General features: G+C 42.9%; 1 protein-coding gene across 1 annotated transcript in view; it reads right to left on the bottom strand.

Annotated features, from left to right (window-relative positions):
- Positions 1–16,525, bottom strand: part of KCTD5 (potassium channel tetramerization domain containing 5) — a 55,806-nt gene that overhangs the window by 25,155 nt on the left and 14,126 nt on the right. Inside the window, exons 3-4 of the mRNA XM_090023636.1 lie at positions 14,133–14,224; positions 12,226–12,321 (exon numbers count right to left, since the gene is read on the bottom strand). Of these exons, the coding sequence (XP_089879762.1) occupies positions 12,226–12,321; positions 14,133–14,224 (188 nt within the window). The remainder of the gene's footprint in view (positions 1–12,225; positions 12,322–14,132; positions 14,225–16,525) is intronic.

Raw genomic sequence — 16,525 nt, 5'->3', positions numbered from 1 at the left:
GTAGGAGACAAAAACCTTGTATGCCAGCCCTTAAGAGAACTCACCCAGTTCAGATGGGGACTATGCGGACTAACATTACAAATGTAAGTTCATTTCCTTGTGTGAATCTAATATTGCTGCTATTGCATTCAGTGAGAGTTGCATATGTGCATATCTTAGAGCAAAATTCCACCTGAAGTTACAAAAGATTAACCATGTCAAATAAGAGGCCTGAGGAAATGCACTTGATGCTTGAAATCTTGTCCAGCAGCTCTCAATTATGCAGTTGGTCCAATAAACGGTATCAAAAAACCTTGCTTCTCTTACAAATAAGATACAGTAAGTTATCTGTAAAATGAGCCTTAGATGTTTTTGTTTTACAAGAAATGGGCCTTCTGAGGTGTATTCATGTAGTGTGGAAGAGTTTACTTATAATAAAAAAGAATCTATTTAATCTCTAATTGCTGCTACTGCTAACATTTTTTTCCAAAGTGTAATAGGTTCTAAATAATGTATTTTTTCTTTTTTATTATAGTATATATTAAAGAAAGGTAGGTTCCTAAAACCTTTTAAGTTTGAAAGAGAAAGAAAACATGAAATTCCTAACAGTCATGAAATCCATGTTGTGACTCTTAGAAAGAGAATGGTGCCTTTTTATGTATTGTTTCAGAACTGTGATTACAAGTGTTATTAAAATGTGTGTATAGAAATAGTCAAGACTAAGTTATATTTGTAAAAATGTTCAGAAAAAATAGTTTAATCATGAAACACCTGATTCTCAATGACTGACGCCGCGATGAAGTCCTGCTAAGGAAGTGTGCAGTGCCTTTGATGATAAAGACCATTCACTCCCAGGAAGGACTTTCTTCCCTTCATTTGTCCTAACAAAATTTAAGGCATCTTAGGGCGCTTGTTCACCTAATTGGCATTTACCCGCTAAAAATGTTCCTGGTTTAATTTTCCCTTCTTAGTTAATGACGACTAATTCAGTAACATGGATGTGATTTACCATGACTTATTATGCTATAATTAGTAAAATGCACTAGGGGACACGTCAGAACAATTTTAACCTCCTGCCCTTTCAGTACTACTTTACTGCCAGGTGGCATTTTAGGACAAGATTTGATATTTTGGTTGGTTTATTTTCTTGGGTCATGCTGAGTTCCTTTTTCGGGGGGAATTGTTGGAGGCTTTGCTTGAGAGCCACGGGTTTGTTTGTTTTTTTTTGGGGGGGGGAGGGGCAGTGGCGTTGAATTCAATAAGCAGTGCTGCCCACCTCCCTTGCAAAGCCTCCCTCTTTCTTCTGGCTGCTTGTTCCACGGGGCGCTGCTGGTTGGGGCGGGAAATCTTTTCATGCAACAGTCTGCAGGAGTGAGCCTGCCTACCTCCCCCTCACAAGTCCGGAGTGGCATCGGGGGTCTGTACTGCAAGCCTCCCAAAGGGGCTGCCATCCCGCCCAAGCCTGGTCTCAAAGCAGTTCTGCCCCCCCCGGCCACTTTTTCTGCACGCTGGGTACACTTAGGGGTACCCAAAGTGTCTGGCTGTCCCCACCCCCCTTGTCCCCCCCGGTGTGCTGGCATCTGGGTATCATGTACCCAGGCTAAAGCCTGAATGGAAACATTACTACAGGAATTTTTGTGTAAAACAGAAAGAATCCTGTGTCTCCTGTTGTTTGTACCCTCGCATCAAAAAGCAAGACTTTTTCCAAAGCTGGGAACCAGTGTGGGGGTGGTTGGAGTTCTTATTGAAGTTGATTAAGATTCTTTGAGTACCAGGGATCCCCATGCCCAAGACAGCTTCCCCCAAAATGCGGTTGGGGGGCCACAATCCGTGTACTCCAATTCCCCCTCCCCTTGCGATCACCACACAGTGGCCAGCATGATCTAACACCCCCACCCCCCCACACAGCAGGGGCATGGTGTGGGTTGAGGTGAAGAAAGAAACAGCCCAAGCTCAACGAGAGGTATTCTCTAATCACTTAGTCTATTTGCTTGTCAATCTTTTAACTGCTGCGTTGGCAGGTCATCATCCCCTGCAGTCATATCCCCCCAGCCTACAACCAAATCCCTTCAACACTTGCTCCCCCTTCCTGTCCTCTACCCCCTAAGCTTGCCTCTCTTCTCTGGTACCCCTGTTCCTTCTAAACCTATTTTTGTCCCCAGCAGCATGTCCCTGTCCTCTTTGACCACCCTCTGTTTGCCATTGCTCTGCCTGACAGTCATACAGCTGCTTCTTTCTGGGAGTGCAGCGGGCTGTGGGTCAGGAGTGAGGGGCACCAGCTGGGCTGGAGGGCTGCAGGTTAGCTAGGAACGAGAGGCACTGGCAGGGCTACTGGGGCAGGGCCTTCAGGTTGGGAGTGAGGGACACAAGCAGGCTGGGGGGACAGTGGCTTGGCTGTAGGCACGACCACATTTTCTGTGCGATTGTTGTATATTGTGCCTCCTGTAGAACTGGAGAGGACCATTTCCCACCCCACCCTCAGACCATTACCTTAAGATTCTTCAACAGAACCTGTAAAACCAGTTGAGTGACTCTGGCCGAATCCTGGAGCAGTCACCCCCTTTGAGTTGTTTTGTCTGCATTAATAGTGTTCCAATGAAGCTGCTTTTTGGCTGGGGCCCTGGATGAGGGCACCAGGGGCAAGGGCTGCAGGGTGGGAGTGAGAGGTACCCCAAAGCGTGACAAATCAGTGACCACACTCTTTGACTAAGCAATTTTTTTTCCATACAGACTCAGTATATAGACTTGAATAAGGAACTGGTTTTTGGACTGGGATGACAGCTGGAAATCCTTCCTGGGCCAGTCCACATGGTCAAGGGTGTCCAGGAGAGTCCCCAGCGCCAGAGACATGGCATGGGGTGACCCTGCCTCTGGGTTGTAATGGCTACACATAACAGTGTATGGGAAGGGCTGAGAGACACCCCAGAGCTGGGTGCAACAGCCACATATAACATTTCATCACAGCCCTCACCCTACACTGTTATACATGGACATTACACTCCAGAGCTGGGCACACCTGGGTTAGTCCTGGGTCGACACAGTTGTGTCCAGAGAGATAAGGAGACAGTACTATGGTCTGCTACTGTGGTTCATGTCAGGGGGAGCTGTCCTGGCAATGAGGGAACTGGCTGTGTAACCAGTGTAGTCACCCTAAAACCAGCATCCCAGTAACGCTGACAGACAAGGCATGAAGCCCCTGGTCCAAGAGATCCCCCCAGTGCCACAGAGGCATGGCATGGGATAACCCTAGCTCTGCGGTGTAATAACCGCATATAACAGTGCATGGGAATAACAGATATATGCCCAGCTCTGGGGAGTAACAGCTGCATATAACAGTGCATGGGGAGGGCTGAAATATACCCCAGAGCTGGGTGCAACGCCAACATACAGTAGTTTAGCATAGCCCCCACCATACTCACTGCAAGGGCCCTTCACTCCTGATCCGCAGCCCCCTACATTTCTAGGAGCAGTGTGCAGTGGGTCCTGGAGGGACCAAAGCCCTGAGCTGTAGATGGCAGCTTGGATTCTTTCTGACCCCCCTCCAGCATGAAGCTGGGCAGCTTGGTGTGCAGATGGCACATGGAGGATCCCACAAGCACTGGAGCCAGGAGCTGAAGCCAGCTGCCCACACATCAGTAGTCCAGTAGTGCAACTTTTGCCTGCCATGTGGGAGACCTGGGTTTGAATCCTAGCCAGGGCACCAGTGGGTTGAGGTGCCTACAAAAGGGAACCCTCACAGGACAGCAGGGTTCCCCTCACCTGTGTTACCCCACCCCACCGGAGTGCCTGCATGTCATATTTTTGGAAACCCAGCACCTCAAGTTTGTTGCTGATTTGTCTGTTATACATGCATGTTCTCCTAAAATCCCTCTGCTCCCTTGGTTCCTCCCCTCCCCACAGGTGCCCGGGGGGGGGGAGGGGGTGTACCTTTATCTCCCAGGGTCCCCTTGCCCCCCACCTGTGTGTTATATTCCACCCCATTCTTTCCCTATTAAACCCATACATGGTTAAGTTCCAATTGGTCTTGGCTCTACTCTACAGGGGATAGGAGGACAGCTGCTCCACCATAAGCAGCTACCCCTCTGATAATACGTTAACATCTGCTAAATCCCTCCAAGTGGAGAGGGGGTACCTCATCTGAGTACCACCCAGGTTAGCCCTAACCCCCCCACTCAGCCCTGCCAAACCAAAAACCCAGTTGAACAAAAAGTAATTTTAATTAACCTGAGTCTTGAACTGCCAGACACATAACAATTTGATCTTTGCCACAAAGTGCATGCGAACACACAGAACAATTTTTGTCGGAATCCAAAAAAGCTGTATTTTTCATTACGCTGAACCTTGAACTAATTCACCAGTAAAAACTGCAAGATTAGCACCTGGAGTCTTGCTGAAGTACTGCAATAGAAATTCAATGTATTTTCGTGGATTACCAAGTGAACCCATGCAGCACCTGGTGGTGTAATAGTTGCAAAGTAGGGAAAATCATGTGTTTGGGCATACATCAGAGCCACGCTGAAAATGTAAAACAATTTAAAAAAACCCTCATGGAAGAAATTCAGGAGCTAAAAATAAAATGTGCCAGAGGTGTTTTAAATTACCACGATAAAAAAAATCTAAAATGATAAAATCAGCTGATGTGGATACACAGATGTTTAGCTAGCTTAATGGTGATTTTTGTCATGTGGACACAGGAAAAGTGTCACATGGTAACAGGAGAGGTATAACATGGACAAGCGCCCTTAGATAATTTTTCTGGAGCTTTAGTAGTCAGAAAGAAAGAAAAATCACATGGACTGGATTACTGCTTTTAAAAATCATCTTAGAGAACTACTTTCGTTCCCACTAGACTCTCCTCCACAATTTGACCTTCTATGTTCTCTTAGTACTGGCTTATCATAGTCACAGACCACAGTGGTTCTCCCACCATGGTAACAATATTTCATTATTTTAAACAATGAACAGAGCCTGTAATCAAACTCTGTCTGCCAGCTGACATCTGAAGGTGCACAAACTACCCACTATAACCTGAAATGTACTGAAAAGAAAGATTGGGGATGGTAGTATAGCTGACTGAAAATATTGTAAGTTTAAGATATTCTGGCTTTAGTTATTTTTCTAACAGATGAAGTGAGTTCTCTGTGATGATCTCCCGATTCCATCAATTTGAAAGATCCAACTTGATGTAAGCAGAAGAATCATATAGCTGTTTCTCACAGACACTACTGGGTATTGGATCATCTTCATTTCCGGGGTAAACTCACTGAAGTCACTCAGAATAAATGCAGTTTCTTGTGTCATTATTTTATGGTGCTTTCATCCATCCCAAGAGATTCTGTTAAACATGCAGCCAACAGTGTGCTTTTGTTTCACAAATGGCCAACAGTGTAGTAGGGTGTATCAGAGGGTCACCTGCAAATCAAGGGAAGTGGGTCTTCCACTCTGTTCAGTACTGGTGAGGCCTCACCTTGAGATCTGCGGCCAGTTTAAGGCCCCACGCTTCAAGCAGGCAGTGGATAGATTGGAAAGACTTCAGTCCAGAGCAACAAAAATTATCAGAGGCCTGAGAAGTAAAATGTATGAGGTAAGCCTGAAAGAACTCCGGCTATTTATTCTGGAGAAGAGAAGACTGAAGGGGTGGGATTTGATAAGTCTTCAAATACCTGAAGGGCGATTGTGGAGAGGCTGGCGATGGGCTTTTCTCTTTGTCTGTAGGGGACTATTTCATAGATTTCATAGACATTAGGGCTGGAAGGGACCTCGGGAGATCATCGAGTCCAGCTCCCTGCCCAAAGGGCAGGAAGTCAGCTGGGGTCATAGGATCCCGGCAAGATAAGCATCCAATTTACTCTTGACTAGACTAGGAGCAATGGACTCGAGCTAGAGCAGGGAAAATTTAGGTTGGATAATCAACAGGAACTTTCTGATTACGAGGAGTGAACAGGCTGCCTAGAGAAATTATGGACTCTCCACCCCTGGAAATTTTTAAGAGCACATTGGCTGCTCTTAAGAAACACTTGACTGGGATGATTTAGTCAGGGATGATTCCTGCCTTGAAAAGGGAGCTGGGCTAGATGACCATGGGAGGTGCCTCCCATTCCTATTTTCCCATACATTAGTTTTATGTTCCTACTGGGCATGTCTACACATGCTAATTTAGGGCACTTTAGCCATCTTTAAGGTACATTAAGGGTGCAAGTCTACAGGTGCATGCCCTTAATGCACCTTAAAAATGGCAATTTTAGGCTAACCATGCCTAAATTTGATACCTGCATAAAGCAGGTATCAAATTTAGGTGCAAATAGTTAAGGCACCTTAAGGGACGTGTAGATGCCTTAAGGCACCTTAATGCTACGTATGTCAACTGAGTGGGCCAGAGCTGATCCTGAGGGACCCCAGGCTGCCACCGGGCGCTTCCAAGAACATGCAGATGCTGGAGCTGAAGCCCCAAGTCAGTTGGCAAACTGACAGGTACTGCCACTGCTGCCAGAACTGCCACTCCAGCTCCAGTATCTGCGCCTTGGAGAACAGCACCTGCCACTTCTTCTTGGTGGCACCTAGAGGTAGCACGGGACCTCATGGGCTTGGCTCTGGCCTGCTCCTGACTGACACTGGGGAGAGGGTTAGAGCCAGAGCCGCACTGCCCGGCTACACTGTCGTGGGCTCGGGGCACCTGTGGCCACTCAGTACCCCGCAGCCAGGCCCAGTGCTAGGTGCAGCTGCCTCAAGTCACTAGACACAACCTGGTGGCTCAGGCATACCCCCTGCTTGCTTGGAGCCAAGCTGCCTCTGGCTGTGGTCCAGTAGCCCTGGCTCTGCACATGTCGCTGACAGACACTGTGGCCCCTGGACACACCCTGCACCTTTTCTCTGTGCTCCCTGACCAGGAACATGGTCATTGTTCGCGCTGTCCCCAGCCACTTTCCCAGCGTGGTACCCACCACAGGCCTCAGCATGCCTGTGTGGGGGGGGCTGTCCAGGGTAGGCTGCAAATGCATTTGCCCAGTGAGCCACGTTAAGATGCCTTAAGGCATGCACATGTAGATGCATGCCTAAATCACCTTAATGTAAGTTTAGACAGGTGTCATTCACACACAGTCACGCCCACTGAGGCTGACATTTAAAAACTCTCATATTTCAAAAATGTCAAGAAGAAAAGGAAGTTTCATGCATCTGCAGCCCCTTACAAATATCATCCCTGGCCTCGTTCCCGCCACCATCACATCTGGTATTTTAATTTTTTTAACTAACTGACAGTTATATACCATATTTACCTCTTTTAAAATGCATCTAGTATACTCCCAGAGTACCATTACCAAAAGATCATGGATACCCTCAGAGTTGTTTCAGACCGTCTTCACACTCAGGCAGACATCAATGCACTATTTTACATAGTTTACATTCATTTCACTTACTGAAACTTATCTTTATAATGACAAGAGCTAAAGTGCTTTCATATTTGGTAACAGATTCAAGAGCCTAGTCAGGCAAATGTAAAAGTAATCTGGAATTATGTGACAAGAGCTGCAGCCATATAATCTCATACACCAGGTTTCATTTATCTCAAATAAAGCACTTTACTATAATTTTAGTTTAACAATTAAACAACAGCACAATTAAAAATGAATGACTGTATACAGAGTAATGAACCAGACCCTTCCCCACCATGTAGGTATGAGAAAAGAGTGTAGAATTAAATTATATTCGGTAAAAGCAGATTTTACTACAGAGAAAAAAAAAAGAAGATGAGTGAAATGATCAATTATTGTTCGGCGTCAGAATTTTCAGAGTAAAACAAATCATTTTGTGCTGTTCACACAGAACACTTAAACTACTCACATGAAAAACAAGCTGCATATTTTCTAAGTTTTCATGAATATGAGATTCTGGAACCAAAACTTGTCTTGCTACTTGGGTGGATGATACAAAATCAACTTGGGATAAATGAGTTATAAGAGGTTACATTTTGAATGCACTTTAATTTTAATAAAGTAGTTTGGATTTTGTGCCAAGTTCCTGGTGTTAACATGACTCTGATTATATTTTACTTAGCGAGTATAACACAGGGGATACTAAATGCGAAAGAAAAAAAGTAGCAGCAAAACTTCTTTTATCAAATAAGACAATTGTCTGAATTTAAGTAGCTGTTACAGCTTTGTACAAGATGAACATTTATAACATGTAATGAAGTGTCACGGATATAAATAAAAGCCATTCACAACAACTAAACACAGAACTACCAGGTCCTGTATCCCCAGGAAGAAAGTGGAATGATTTGAAAACAGCAGAAATGCAAGACAGCCATGCACGTTGGCGTGAGGGTAAAAAGAATGGTATGACACACCTCACTGCAGCATTTCTGGAGGCGTCTCTCCTCCCCTCTCATTTCCCGTGCTACTATCAGCAGAAACTCTGACTGCTGGGCCCGGCCAGAGGCATATGGGGAACCTATACTGACAAGCTGCAATAACCAATCAGAGCAAAACACAAAAAGAAACCTTTGTAAAGCCGAAGTGTAAAAGTGTCATCCGAACCATACAAACAACAGATGGGCTCTGGGGTGAGAAACCAGTGTTCAACTGCCACTAGGACATATTGCAATGACTTTTATTGTTTTAAAACATGCCAGCTGTAATTGTTTTAGCATTCAAATCAGAATCCTAAGCAATGGATGCTGTGCATCTTAAAATCCATGCAGGTGGTTAAAAAGTCTTTTCTGATTTGAAGGCCAACTCTAGTTTCTTATAAAGTTGAACTGTAATGGCAAGGCAGATGACTTATCACCAGCAATATCTGCCAATTATTTTGGATTACCTAGGAAAAGGTTGCTGCATTATGAGCAATGTGATAGCATTGTTCTCCTTTCCCCTTTGGGGCATGGAAATGAAAGTTAGGAGATAAATGTATCTTGTTTTCAGGAAACAGTGTTGGTAATCCAAAACCCCAATTTGTATTACTGAGTCCAAAAATGAACCCCAAGAACTATAGAAAGTCAATTATGTGAAAAGAGCCAAGACTATCCTAGGCAGTTTTACAAGAGGGGATTTTACAAAGCATCTAGACAGTGTTCATTCCCACTCCAGGTCCAATCTAGTTCCCATGGGAGACAATACCAAGGATTAGATAACAGAAATGCAATAATCTTGAGGTTCAAATTCCCAGTATATTCTGTAATTTCTCATTCACTGAATAACCTTGACAGTACTCTGTAATGCCTAAACCACATGAAAGCATATGTATGTCTGTGTGCTTTGAGAAGGATTAGATTTTATGATTAAATATGAAGAGATAGATAAAGGCTGCTGTGAGATAAACAGCTTCCTATTCAGATTAAATAATCATTTAAGATTATCACTAGTGAGAAATGCTGGTAAAAATGATGCTTCACAAACTGTTAAAATAATTACATACTATTATCATTAGGCATATAATTTTGAGCGCATCAGTTAAGTACTGGCTTTGCCTAGCCAATCTATTTAAGGCAGTGTTACTGGATCAGATTCAGGCTATATTTATCATCAACGTGTAGGACGGACATGGGCTTTGAACAAAAAATACAATGGACAACGCAAATTTGTTGTTATAAAGTTTTGCATTCGGAGCTGAACTTAATAAATATTTGATTTCAGAATAGTAATGAAAGCTTAAATCAAGTTCTTTAAAGGAACACAAAGTTAATAAAACATCACAAAAAACATTACTTGTGCGCTAAAGGAGAACTAGGAAATTTATGACTGGGGACATTCTGCATTTGAAATAACATTTCCCCCTAGGACAAATTACAAGAGAAACTCAACGCCTCAGCTTTGGAAAATGGTCCATTTAAAGATCCAGACAGGGACAAATTTACAACTTGCCAAACAGATCAAAGGTTTCAATGTGAAGAAACTACTTTTGTCAAAGACAGGGCACAAAGTGCAGTGGCACAACAATTTCCAAGAGTTTTACTTTACTAAAGAGCACAATCCCAGGACTTTTTGTGGAATGTGAACTGATGGCTTGTTGGTACAGCTTTTACCACTTGTTTCTCCTAGAGCAGTGGTTTTCAAACTGTGGTCCACGGACCCCTGGGGGTACACAGACTGCGTCTAAAGGGGTTCGCAAAAGATGACTATGGTCAATTAGAAGTATGTGAATACAGTTACAATTCAAAGGGGTCCACACCTCCATTCAAGATGTTTTAGGGGTCATAGCAAATGAAAAAACATTGAAAACTACTGTCTTTGAGACACCAGTCCTTGTAATGGGCCAAAAGTCTGACTTTCCCTCGCTTTGATTACAACCATCAGGTTCAGTTTAAGATAATTCTTCCAGTTTCAAGTGTTTCATGTTTCAATTTTTAAAGGAAGCAGTTTTTACTTATTTGCCAAAAGGAGACTTTTAACCTGTGCTAAACTAGATTGGTTCCTAACCTATGCAACCATTACTGCCTTGGAAAAGTCAATGGATTTTATTGTATCCCATAAGAGACACCCATCACAATATGCAGCATCATTCTATAGGAGAATGCCTTTAAGAGGGTGAACTGCAAGTTAAAAGGGATTTCTCCAAAAATTAAACATCACACCACATCACCGTATTCCTGTTCTTGGCAATTAAGCTTAAGGAATGACTTAAGCTTAATTGCCAAGAACATGACAATCACATTACAACTGGATGGCACCTACGATACAACTAAGCAAGTAGATCCTGCCCAAGGCCAAATATATAGTGGAGGGCAAGCTAAACCACAGTGCCAGATCAAACATCTGGTGTCCGTCAACTTCAAACCATATGTCCTAGACAAAGCACTGTGACTTTGGGGTAGTGCTCAAGGAAAACTAATGGAATTTTTCCTAAAACAGATAAATTCTGAAGGAAATCCTAGTACTGTACTTTAATGCACTTTGTAGTTAGTGTCAATGCTCAGACATGCTACTCCTAAAGAATAGGCAGTCCTAGATTATATGGAAGCTGTAGGGTCCCCTCCCTCCTTTAAAAAGGAAAGACCCTCTGTGAAAAAGAAGAAATCAGCTTCCTTCAAACAGAACTTGCCTAGTTTGCCCGTCAAAGAACAGTCACCTGGATCAGGTAAAAATATAGCTTATTTCCAAGCAGGAGAAGTTTCCCATGCAATGTGATCTTGGTTCTCAGATCCTGGGGCAATCTCTGGGCGATCTAAACACTTTACTATCCATACAGCAAATACAAGATAACTCATCTCACCCTCCTCATGTTTCAGGACCTAAGCACCCAAGCCTCCCTCTGCAGTTGACAGCCAGACTGATCACATGCAACACAGATGTCACAACAGGTTACAATCGGGAAGGATAAGGAGCTTCCCTTTGGTATGTTCATGTTCACAAAGATTATCAAATGCATTCACTGCAACCTTAAACATATTCTTGAATCCAAACTACACTACAAACAGGGCTGTGTATAACATGTAAATAAAGATCATTTGTCCTCACCTGAAAGAGGAAGAACAAGAACAGAACATACCCATGGAGTTCACACCTATTTTTCTGCAGAACTATATTGATTGATTAGGCACTAATAGTGTGCTTCATATAAACTTGGAAACAGTTTGGATATCAAAGCAAGGTGCACTATCAAATCTATGTCTGGAATTTTGACTTCCTAAACTAAAAAAACTAGAATGCACTGATAACTTTTAGCACATTGACCTGGTAAACCGTTTGAATGTTCAAAACAAGTGCCATAGTGGGGCATTGGTTCCCAAAGTTGTCAATTTATCCAGAGAAGTAGTAATGACCAGATAGCGGCAGCAAAGTCTTCCCTCATAACAACCCCTCAGGTGCATCTCAGTCCTATTCTGGGTAAGTCACTATTAGGACATAACAAACACCTTGTCTCCAGGACATTTCCTTCCTTTCACTCACAGGCCTTTGTATCAGGTTGAGCACCAACATAAATGTTGAAGAGGAGAAGTCAGTCTCCTCTGCTCCCTTCAACCTTTACACTCTCAGCTGAGGCTGCCTGTGAGAATGACAGTGGCTCTTATGACGTGGATAATTGTAGAGAGAGGAACTGGAATGAGATGACAGATTTTAAGCGCCTGCCAAACTGGCATGTTGATGTTCAAGACACGAATTTCATTCCTTTTCTCTTGACCCATCTAATCTTCAATAACAACTGCATTTGGCAACTGTTCTCTATACATTTCAGTATTCGTGAATAAAACTTTTAAACAACCCAGTGATACTCACAAAACAACAAACTGAATTTTTTTGTTAATCTTATTACCTGCTCAAATTTCCAGCCGTCAGACATTGTGGAGACCATTTGAGTGAGTTCCTCCTCCTGGCACTGCAGCACCCTGTATACATGTTTGACCGGCACCTTCAGGAAAAAACAACAAACTTGAAATATCGCAAGTGAAATAAAGACATCTGTGTTATCTCTGGGTTTCTCCCACATTTTAAATATATATAAATGTTAAGCAATAGATACTTTAACACCACAGGATCAGTGACCTCTAGGTCTCCAGTTAATTCATATGGCTTAGTATTTTTGTAATCTAATTATGCTGTTTGTAACTTTCACTTCTTAACTGGGATCACCATGTTCAAGCAGTGGCACAGAAGGGCTGTGACCCTAACCCCCCAAAGCTTACTCTTACGTTACCTGCAGCCAGGAATACTTCTTGGGAGTGACCCATGAATTCTACTGTTCATTTTCTGTCTACTCTCCCTTTTCAGGATGACTGTACAAAGATCTGAAATATTTCACAAACATTTCAGTGGCTGAAACCCTTGAAATGATATAAATTTGTGGGCCTTGAAAATAATACTGACTCCTGGAAGTCTGGTAGTAACAGCAATTTGAATCCATTACCTACCTTTACAAAGCTAGCTTCCCATGCTGCTCCACACAGTTCAGACATACTGCCTGTCCAGGGTCAAATCCCACCACTTTTTTAGGGCATAGCTTGTTAAAAAACACACTTATCACAATATTTCAGTCAGGTTCCTCTCCAGGAATAACAGCATTATGGTTCACAACCTAAGAGTTATTCCAGCCTGACAACAGACCCAGTCTTACACCCTCTCATGCCAGAGAGTAGTTTCCATCTCATAGCCAGGTCAGAGCTTCACTACTGTAACAAATAAGCAGGAATCCATCATCATTTCCCTAAAAGGTTCCAACTAGCACAAAGGGTCAAGAAAACAAAACCGACATTCTGTGTCCCAGTCTCAAGAAGATACGGCTGCAGCAGAAGGTCACAAGTTCTAGCTCCATGGAGAGCCAGTTATCAGAACATCTTAATAATACCAGCTCCATGGAGATACTGCACTCACAGCAAATCTGAATACATTTTCCCCAAATTAACAGTATCTCTATGTCACGTTTATTTTTATGAAAAAAGGTTCACAAACTGATTTGAGAAGGACAAGAATCTCTTCCTACAGGTACAGGGTAAAAAAATAGGAAAAAATCAGAAGGGATTCTGGAAAATAATCAAAAAAATAATCATCCACGTTTTAACAGCAGTGACTTAAGAAACTAAGTCTTGATAGCAGAAAGCCATGGCCTGTAGCATAGTATTTAGCATGCCATTACAAAAAGCAAGGATTGATCAGTAATAAAGAAAAGTTTATCAGTTACATTTCATCCTATCTGCTGCTTCTGGCTCAATTGTGGTCTAAAATTTTAAAACAACACTTGCTTCTCTTAGGAAGCTGATGAAATATGGCTTCTTTTAATGGAAGGAGATTAGATAAGGATCTGCCTTTAGATTAGATAAGGATACTCCGGTCACTGTGCTTATCCATTCCTACCCAGGTTAAGAATTCAGACTGTTATCTCACAGCCACAGACTCTCACCACCTTGTAGGTGGAGTATTTAAATCCATAAGTAGAAAATCTGCTGCCCCGGCCAGCTCTTTATAATTTTCTAATATAATTATCCCCACAGTGTTCAAATACTGTGAATAAATAGGTTTCTCAAGCAACAACATCCAGTTGTATGTTCTGCACCATTTCTCAAGTATCCAACATTTGAAAACAACAAAAATGTGTTAGCATTCAGTAGTACTCTCTGTGCCAGTGGACTCATACTTTGTCCAGAAGAACACAACAAGTTACTGACATGAAACAGAACCATGTCCCTTTGGTCAGAATCATAAAAGTACATTAGGTAAAGGCCTCACCTGTGAGATTTTGCTGTCTCTTTCTCTTATTTTGTCCTTTACAAGTTTTATTAGTGATGTGATGTTGTAGAATTCAGCTTCTTCCAGTACACCTGGCACAAGAAACATTTTTGCTTGAAAAAGGTAGTGTAAACAAAGTTTATAGGCCAAGAACAACAGACAGTTCTGGGAAGATCTCCTTTAATGCAATGGGAAGCAGTCAGTTTTGCCTTGTGAACTGCTGCTTAAGTGAGCCAAAGGATCCTGCCCTCACCTTCACTTCTATATAATTCAGGGTTTACTCATCACAAAGAGCTGACCTAGATCCAAATCTGAAAAGCTCTATGAGACCATTTCTGAGGGTTTTTTCTTCGCTCACACGTAAGTAATAGACTTGAGTTTACCAAAACTGTTGACAATACAAAACCCCACAGATGCATTTTTACTAGAGTACCAACATGCATAGAAATGTCTAAATCTGTAACTGTTATCTTTCTTTAATCACATAGCCACCCTGCTGAGAAAAGCAGCTATATGTTAAGTCTAATCTACTGGACCCCAGTAAGGCATTTGACCCTGCCACATGAAATATTATGAATTATGGTAGAGAATATGAGAATTAGGGCATGAAACTTAAGGCAGTAATGAACTGGTTAAAAAGGAGAAGAAAGGTTGTGCTGAGAGGGGATTTAACAAAATGGAGGAAGATTAATAGTAAAGGATCTGCTTTAGGACTGATCTTAATTTCATTAAGGAGCTTAATACGAAAAGGAGGAATGTAATAATGAAATTTGTTGATGACACAAAGTTGGGAGGTATTGTCAATATAAAGCAGAACTAGAATATCATATAGGAAAAACTGGGTGACCTTGAAGACTGGAGAAATCAGATTAAATTAAACAATGCTTTTAGGAACTAATAAAAAGGTTTTTGTCTATAAGCTTGGGGTTCATCAGTTGGAAATGACACTAGAAGAGAAAGACCCAAGAGAATTAATCACAGGATGATTATAAGCCACCAGTGTTACACAGCCATGAAAAAAGTAGACCTGAAACTAGGCTGTATCAGCTGAGGAAGGTATTAATGTCATTGTACAAGGCACTGTCAAGACCTCATTTGGAGTACTTCATACATTTCTGGTCACCGCTCATTCAGGAAAAAAGTGCAAACCAGAAGAGGTGCAGAGAAGGGCCATGAGGATGATTGGGAAAAACAGAGAACTTTGCTCACAACAAGAACAGTGGGCTGAAATAATGCAGCATGGTCTGAGATAGGTCAGTGCTTCCAACCCAGCTACCATCATCTCTCCCTGCCACTGCCGCCAATATGAATGCGATCAACAGCATAAGCCCTCTATCATCAAAATGCTGCCAAATGACCCCCTGCTGAATTGCTTCTGATACCCAAAATTTGTGGGCTGGATGAAACCACTTGGTAGGCCAGATCTGGCCCATGGCCATAAGTTGCCAAACCCTGGAGCAGAAGAACTTGTCTTGATTAGCTTTGCTGAGTGAAGGCTGAGAGGAGCTATGACTGCTTTCAGTATACGCACCAGAGAGGGAGAGGACTGATGTAAACTAAGGACAACATTGGTACAAAAACAGATGAGCATAATCCAGCGACAAATAAACTTAAATTGAAGATTAAACTTCACCAGAGAAGTGAGGTTCCTGAAAAGCTGACTGAAAGAGGAAAAGCAATATAGGAGTTTTAAGACAGAACTGATCATTTCATGCAAGGGATCTGTGATGTGATAGCAGGCAAGTAGACAATGAGGCAGAAAGGCTCTTCTGGGCTCTAAGTGTAAGTACTATTACAAAAGACACTAAGTAAAATTGACTGGATGAAAAATCAAGAGGGCATGTTAGCCTTCCCAGGGATGTGGTGGAAGCCTCACTTCTTGAGGATCTTAAGACACACAGGCCAGGGGTTCTCAGAGACCTTTTCAAAGTCAGGGCACTTGCCACAGTTTTTTGAATTCGGCAGCACCCCTGGTTGAGAACTACTGTTCTACAGCCACCACTTACCTGAGTGCTTCCATGCACTCTTGCCTGTCCAGGTTTTCTGATAAACCTAAACCAGGCAGAAGCAGAGGCATAGCTAATGAACTGTGCCTTGGTCAAGACTCCCCTGAGCCACTGGAGGGGGAAGATATGCGTGTGTGCCCACAAGGGAAGGGCAGGGGGGAAATGAGGGTGTTCTAACAGGCCCTGGGTGTCCCTGAACCTAGCATCTCCAGCTGGGCAAATGGCTGCTCCTGCACAGCAGGACTCCTCTGGCTGAGCCATGCAAAGGTTGCTGAAGCTCAGCCTGACTCCTTGGGACACACAATGCAAAGCCAGAGTATGCACTGCTGCCATAGCCCTTTCCAGTCCAACCCTGCATGCTAGCCCCAGAGGGCACAGGATGGTCCC

This window comes from Crocodylus siamensis, chromosome 12 (genome assembly GCF_052110815.1).
Source record: "Crocodylus siamensis isolate JL-2025a chromosome 12, ASM5211081v1, whole genome shotgun sequence".
Classification (NCBI taxonomy): domain Eukaryota; kingdom Metazoa; phylum Chordata; order Crocodylia; family Crocodylidae; genus Crocodylus; species Crocodylus siamensis.
Note: the sequence above shows the minus strand (reverse complement) of the source record. Positions and strands in the feature narration are given on the sequence as shown.